The following is an 8,217-nucleotide window of genomic DNA, read 5'->3' as shown; positions in this document are numbered from 1 at the left end:
TTTGGAAATTATTTCACGTCTCATTGAAAAGCGTCTTTTTATTGTTGTTTTGTTACAGTCGGAGCAACAAAGGAAAGATTTGAGTTTTAGAGTTTTGAAATTAGACATTGTAATCACTCCAAGCAACATGATTATGAGTTTTATTCTCAGATTTGTGTGTGTGTGTGTATGTGTAGGTGATTGCCGGAGCAGGTATGGATGTGGACTTCTCTATCATCTCTCCTCATGGCGTCCACCTGGCCTCAGAGTTTCGCCGCTCTGATGGAGTTCACATGTGGGTTCTTACCAAATCTCATACTTACCATGATCACCAAAAGGGTTGGATGATGATTCTTCATATGTTTGTATTATCAAATATTCACCATAAAGAATACCTGATCTTGCCAAAACTGCCTGTTGTTGATGTGTTGTGCTGTGATGTGTATACTGTATACGCACATGTCTGCTCTGTGTGTGTGTGTGTTTGTAAATAGCTTTACAGTGTTCTATAATTTGATCTAACCTTTGATAATGCCTGATGTTTAGGGTGGAGCCCACTGAAGCAGGAGACTACCAGATCTGCTTCGACAACAGCTTCAGCCGCTTCTCTGAAAAGATGGTGTTCTTCGAGGTCATTCTGGAGAACGCAGGAAATGATGCAACAGCTGAGGAAGAGTGGGCGGGCCTTGGAGAGCCTGAGAACCTGCTGGAGTACAAGCTAGAGGACATCCGGGTAAAAATAAAACCACAGGCAGAGATAAAAGTCTAAATATTTGTGCACAATCATCTGATCACAGAACTAGTCCAGGTGGAGCCAGTGTAGCGGCAGTGACATTTACTAATATATTTTTTATAATTTGCAAAAGATACATTTTAAAATTAGACTATAGTGGATGATTTGATTCCCCAAACGTTTGTATGCGTATTAGGTTTAAGATTAAGTTTAAGGCTAAGTCCTAAACATCCTAATGTCCTGTCTCTGCACCATATTGAGTTAGACAGGGTTCTCAGTCGCGTGTAATGCTAATAAGCACGCCTCCTCTCCGTGCAGGAGTCGATCGAGTCGATGCACCGTAACCTGGAGCGGAGTCGGCAGATGCAGACGGTTCTGAGGGCGTTCGAGGCTCGAGACCGTAACCTCCTGGAAGACAACCTGTGGCGCGTCTCCTTCTGGTCCTGTACCTCTCTGGTGGTTATGCTCGCCGTAGCCGTCACTCAGGTTTACACGGTACGCCGCCTCTTTGACGACAAGAGGAAGGTCAGATCCTGAGGACACGCCCCCCTGAGGACACGCCCCGGGTAACTGGTTGAACTGGTGGAAGGCCGGTTCGACCCTGGACGTGACTCGTACAGGCCAGTTTGGGGAAATTTTTGCATTCAAGTGCCTTATTCAAGCAAGCGGTGTCAGCTGCAGGATCTTTATTCAACTGAGAGGAAGAGACTGTCCTGAGCAGCACCATATTTATCTGCTTTATCGTGAATAACACGACGGCTGTGATGGGGTCACAGGGGATACAGTCACGGCTGGGGTGATGTTCATGATAATGCACCAACTCGAATGTTCAATCAGCTTTTATACAATGTTTATTCAAAGTTTCAAAAATGCTTTTTAATAACAAGAGGTCTATTGCTGAAAACACATTAATAAACTGTAATAATAATAATAATAATGATAATGATGATGATGATGAGATGGAAACTGACGTGACTAACAGATGATCAAATGAACGCAACAAATGCAACAAATCCAATCCTACTAGTTTTTTTTTTTTTTATTGGTTCCTTTTTAAAATGTATAATGTTAAGATAAAGCACAGCCGTTAGCATAGCTACAGAATGCAAGGAGTTAAGCTAATGGTACAATTTATGTGAGTAAAATGGAACAGTGTTCATCATGCTGTGCATGCATGCTTGACTCAGAAGCATCCCGCTGGCATTAACGCATCCAAGTTTAACTTACAAACCCGAGTCATTGGGACATGTCCATAAATCTATTGATACATTGCACTGACAGGAGTGGGACATTTGTGGTGGAGTGTAGTGGGTATAAAAGAGGGCTTGTATTGGGATGTAGCCATAAACATATGTGGAAAAATCTCAGTACTATAATGTGCCCTAAATCTTACACCCATATTTGCTACATGGGTATAAATAACTGAACAAACTCTGTAGTGAATCCATATTCATTAGTGAAAAAGCTCTTGGTTTGTGTGGGTTGTCTTTTAAAGTGTGGAAGCTGTAGGACTTTCACTGTCTACGTGAGGAAATCGAAGGAATTCATTCTCAACACCTGCATCTAAGCCCAATCCCAATTCTATTTTCTACCCCTTCCCCCACCCCTCGACCCTTCCCCTTGTCCCTTGAAACGAAGTGGAAAGGGGAAGGGTTAAAATATTTCCCCTAAGAAATGGGACACCACTACAACACTGTTATACGTCATCATACGTATCCGTTCATTTACATGTACACATACAGTATGGCCGTAAGCAAAACAAACAATGCGTTATCAAAAGCTCGGCAAACTGCCGTGCTACTGAACTTTCATATTTGTTTGTAGCAGTAAAGTGTATATGACATAAAAATATATTTTTGTAATATTGCGCAATCGGCGCTATCCGCTAGCAAACTTTAGCGTTTTTTTTGCAAACGTTTTTTTACAAAACATCACCATAAACACAAGATATAATAAAAACTTGTCATAAAAATCCTTATTAGTGGCAAAAATTCGTTAAATTTACGGGTCTGCTTGCTCGAGTGAGCAGCCATCTTAAAAATTTCGTTAGCCCTTCGTTTGAAGTGAGGTCCCGAAAAATCTTCGTTTCGAGGGCTATCTGGCCCTTCCCCTTAGCCCTACCCCTCCAACCAAAAGAGAAATGAGACACCCCTACCCCTTCACGTGAACGCGCCAAACGGAGGGGTAGGGGTAAGGGGTAGGGGTAAGGGGTAGAATTGGGATTGGGCTCTAGTTTCAGGAGGTTTTATTTTCATTCGTAACTTCAAAACAATCAAAGACATTTTTCAAAAATTGTGAAGGCTGGCAAAAGCTTATGTATTGTAGGGATGTGGTCATGACCTGGTGTCTTTGATGCTTTAAATTCTAATTTTATTTCACATACACAGTCATACATGGTACGATATGCAGTGAAATGCTTAGTTATTTTTTTTACACTGGACACTGTACAAATATCACTCAAATCAACATCCACTCAAACAGAAACTTTTAAACATCAAAAGAAAAGTGAAAACCAGACAGATTTCTTTTTAAATAGGGAGGGAACCAAGAGAACTTGGGGATTTAAGCAAACTAAAATCCCCTACCAAAAATGTGGGAAATCTGAGATCTGGAATGATAAAATGCCGCCCTCATGAGACAGGGACGTTTAATGATTTATGTTATTTCTTTCACTGTTAGGAAGGTTTTTTTTTAAGGCTTAACCCGAATGAATCTAGGTCTTTGGTCCTCACTTAAAGATTCCCAGCGACTCGGCTGTACGGACCTCTAGAAGAGGTTCATTCCATCACCTAGGTGCCAGAACAGAAAACAGTCTATATGCATGTCTTCCTCGATCTCTGAGAGATGGTGGGACCAGTTGAGCAGTGCTGGAGGATCAGAGGGAACATGGTGCGGTGCAAGGTGTGATCAGAGCCCAGGGTAAGTGGGTGCTGGACTGTTTATAGCTTTGTAGGAAAGCATTAGGGTTTTATTTGTAATGAGAGGTGTGGGAGAACTTGGGTTCACGTGTGTAACCCAATTCACATGCGTAAAACCCAATTCACGTACACGAAAAAAAATATTCACAAAAAACAAATTCACTTGCATAAAAAATATACATATTTATGAGATACAATTCACATATGTACAACTGTGTAAAAAAAATAATAAATTTACGAGTGCATCATGGGCTGTGCATGTGAAAATCCATTTACGTGTGTGAATATCGCTGGATTTGTGCGTGTGTGTATTTTTGAGACTTTCCTGGCTCCAACCTACCAGCAAAGTCTCAAAAATACGTCACTCGTACTCTTTAGCCAATCAGATGCGACCTCACCATTCAGCCAATCACAGCCCTGCAGGAACGCTTGAGTAGCTCAGCTTTACACACCATTTACGCAGTCGGATTTCATTACGACGAAAATCAAGTTTTACCAACTCAAACCAAGAACAGGATGCACGTCGATGTTATTACTTTATTTATAATAAATTTGCTAAAAATAACCAGTTAACCAGTTTATCATCTTTATAAACACTTTACCCTCATTACATGTTTGTAAATCAAGACAGAGTTTTTAATTTGGAGAATAGATGTTTCTGTGGGTCACAGGGTTTTCTGTTATATCTGAATGCCACCAGATTTGCTGTTATTTCATTAACAGCTCAAATGTGTAGAACATAATGGATTAAAGCTGCATGATTGCAAATTCACTTTGGTGCGTCACTGAGCCAGAGAGCGGGTGTTATTTATAGGTTTTATTAAACAGCTTCACAAACCGTCTCTTCAGTCACCATTATTTGTTATAATATGATTTCCTTGCTATAATTTAAATTATCAGAGGTCCTAGGATAAAAGTTTTTATTTCTGAGATAAACAATAATGTCTACAATGCAAACCGAGTTTTTGAACATTTTAAACATTTTAAAAGTAACTTAGCTTTAAATAAAGGTCGTATCAATTGTATGAAGAGGTGAAGACAAGTGGTTGCAAAAATGTACTTCATTCATTCATTCAATCAAGAGATTAGTTAAAAATGTTGATTTATCCAGTAATGCAATAAGTAAAGCCTTGAGTCTTGTGGGAGAATTATGTTTATTGTAAAGAATCAAAAATCATGGCTCTCCATTTATCCATTCATGCAGCTTAGAGTGAATTATTAACAATTATAAAAGACTGGAGACAGGTGACAGGAGTTAATTGATAAAAAGAAAATAACACCAGCATTACATAGCAGCTGACAAAACCTATATATATACGCAGCAAAAAAAGAAACGTCCTCTGACTTTCAAGTGTTTTCACTTTCAGTAAACTTAATGTGTGAATATTTGTATGAACACTAAAAGAGTCAACACCATAAGACATGAACTAAAAATGTTTCCCAATGTGTCCCTGAAGGAAGGGAGGCTCAAAATCTAAAGTACCAGTCAGTATCTGGTGTGGCCACCAGCTGCTTGAAGTAAGGTGCTGATTAGACAGCATGAATATTGCACAGGTGTGCCTTAGACTGTCCACAATAAAAGGCCACTCTGAAATGTGCAGTGTGAACCTTTGAGGGAGCGTGCAATTGGCATGCTGACTGCAGGAATGTCCACCAGAGCTGCTCATGAAATTGTTTTCTCTACCATAAGCCATCTTTAAAGGCATTTTAGAGAATTTGGCAGTACATCCAACCGGCCTCACAACCGCAGGGCATGTGTAACCACACCAGCCCAGGACCTCCACATCCAGCTCGTTCACCTCCATGATCGTCTGAGACCACCCCAGCCACCCGAACAGATGCAGCAACAATCGGTTTGCATCATCAAAGAATTTCTGCACAAACCGTCTCAGGGTAGCTCATCTGCATGCTCGTCGTCCTCATCGAGGTCTGGACCTGAATGCAGTTTGTCGTCGTAACCGTTTTGAGTGGGCAAATGGTCATATTCGATGGTGTCTCGCCCTTTGGAGAGGTGTTCTGTTCACGGATGAGTCCCTGTTTTCACTGTTTAGGGCAGATGGCAGACAATGTGTGTGGCATCGTGTGGGTGAGCGGTTTGCTGATGTCAGTGTTGTGGATCGAGTGACCCATGGTGGTGGTGGGGTTATGGTATGGGCACAACCCATACCATATGGGTACATTTTATTGATGGCATTGTGAATGCACAGAGATACCGTGATGAAATCCTGAGGCCTAATGTTGTGCCACACATCCATGAACATCACCTCATGTTTCAGCAAGACAATGCACGGCCCCATATTGCAAGGATCTGTACACAATCACTGGAAGCTGAAAACATCCTGGTTCTTGCATGGCCAGCATACTCACCGGACATGTCACCCATTGAGCATGTTTGGGATGTTCTGGATCGGCGTATACGACAGCGTGTACCAGTTCCCACTAATATCCAACAACTTCGCACAGCCATTGAAGAGGAGTGGACCAACATTCCACAGGCCACAATTGACAATCTGATAAACTCTATGCGACGGAGATGTGTTGCACTGCGTGAGGCAAATGGTGGCGACATCTGTGGCATTGTGCTGTGTGATCACACTGCACATTTCAGAGTGGCCTTTTATTCTGGACAGTCTAAGGCACATCTGTGCAATATTCATGCTGTCTAATCAGTACCATAATATGACACACCTGTGAGGTGGGATGGATTATCTCGGCAAACGAGAAGTGCTCACTAACACAGATTAAGACAGATTTGTGAACAATATTTGAGAGTAATGGGTCTCTTGTGTATATAGAAAAAACAGATCTTTGAGTTCAGCTCATGAAAAATGGGAGCAAAAATAAAAGTGTTGCGTTTATATTTTTGTTCAGTGTATGTGAATTGTATATTATGAATATGTATATTTTTTTAAGCATGTGAATTGCGTTACGCACGTGAACATCGTGTCTATTGTGTGAATTATTTATGAGACCGATCTGCCTCCATAATTCTTCTGATGTTATAGAGAAAAAACCAGCAATGAAGTGAGTAGGGTTAGCAGTGTGTGGGATAAATGCCAGCTGATTGTCTAGAGTTACCGAAAGTTAGTGACCCAATAGTTGTCCAGAGATCACAAGATCCTGACGGAGATAAATCACCTGGTATGAGCAGCGGTTTTACTGAGTGTTTACTTTAGTCTTTACAGGAACTGGACCAACAGCTTTAACCATAAACAAATTAAGAAATCGGAATATTGTTTCACTAAAGTTTACTGGATCCTATCTTTGCTTCTTATTTGAATAATGTACATTTTGTCGTGCAGCCCAGCCTTTTCTACTTTCACCAGTTCTGAGTAAAAATCAAAAACCTCTTCCTGGGTTTGGGAAACTGTCTACTGCTTGACCAGGTGTATATATTCAAATATCAAGGTAGATGAGACAGTTTGTGTTGCCATGAAGTGTTAGCAAAACAGCACCAACTGTAGACAAGTAGCATCAGTAATATATTAAACACAATACCTGGTCAAAAGGAAATCAGATTTTTTTTTCCCCTCATATACCAAAACACCTTCCACCAGCTCGATGCTCAACTCCACCCAGTGCTGCTCTACTCAGGGTTCTGGTTTTAAGAGCTACAGGAAATAAGGCTATGCACATATGTACAGTAGCAGCCACCTGGTAATGCATGAACCTTCTTTAGCTTTCTCTGTGAAGCCTGAAACAGGACGTGAACTGCTTGGTGAGCTTCCCAACATGGCGTTTCCATTCCCAGTATTCTAATAGACTGGATACTGTCAGTGTAATGCTGCCCTCCCAACTCATACATTCCACAGGCAGCACAGTGTTTCTTTAATAAAGTCTTGGAGAAGACAGTTAGCCTTCAATCCACAAACATGGCGACAATTAGCGCCTATATTTCATCAGCAAAGTAGAACAGGAAGTGGTCAAGTGTGGGTGACTGCTTTTTAAGGAAGGAAGGAAGGAAGGAAGGTGGGAGGATGGGAGAGAAAAAGAGAGTATCAATCCCTTCCTTTACATTAGGCTTCATTACTTTCTTAGTTTTTCCCAAACCTTTTAAACACATTTCTTGAAAGTGTCTCAGTTTCCCAAAACTCTAAACACAAAATAAAGAGTTAACTACTATTTTTTTTCTAAATGCTACAAAATTATAAACTATGTTCTGACTTCTCAAAACTGATTCCTTACACCGAAACACCACACACAGCTATCAAGTGAGAATCTCCAACAAATAAACACTGATGTGATAAAGTCAAATAAACACCACCAAAAGTGTTCGTGTATGCTTTGGCTTCACGAGGCATGTTACAGATTCAAATGCATACAAGTGTGTGAAAATAAGTTTCCTGTTCCCGTTTTTTTTTTGTCCCAAAATAGTATTACACAGTACTACATGTAACCCACACAAGTTTTTAAAAAAAACCTCAGTAATTTTATCTGCATGAGTACAATCTGAAACACAATGAACAAAATCAGAGCAACAGCACATAAAGGGAACAAAAGTATTTATTTGTTACTCCAATACAGAATGTTCAGTCGAACCCACAAAAGCAATTGCCAAATGCAGTAAAACAGGTCACTCTGCATCCC

General features: G+C 40.6%; 1 protein-coding gene across 1 annotated transcript in view; it reads left to right on the top strand.

Moving 5' to 3' along the window:
- The window catches only part of tmed1b (transmembrane p24 trafficking protein 1b), a 6,773-nt gene extending 5,124 nt beyond the window's left edge, over positions 1-1,649 (top strand). The window contains exons 3-5 of the mRNA XM_053477576.1: positions 177-274; positions 526-712; positions 1,031-1,649. Of these exons, the coding sequence (XP_053333551.1) occupies positions 177-274; positions 526-712; positions 1,031-1,249 (504 nt within the window). The 3' untranslated portion in view covers positions 1,250-1,649. The remainder of the gene's footprint in view (positions 1-176; positions 275-525; positions 713-1,030) is intronic.
- The last annotated feature ends 6,568 nt before the right edge of the window (positions 1,650-8,217 follow it).

The sequence above is a fragment of the Clarias gariepinus genome, chromosome 18 (genome assembly GCF_024256425.1).
Source record: "Clarias gariepinus isolate MV-2021 ecotype Netherlands chromosome 18, CGAR_prim_01v2, whole genome shotgun sequence".
Taxonomy (NCBI): Eukaryota; Metazoa; Chordata; class Actinopteri; order Siluriformes; family Clariidae; genus Clarias; species Clarias gariepinus.
This window is presented reverse-complemented; position numbering and strand designations above follow the sequence as displayed.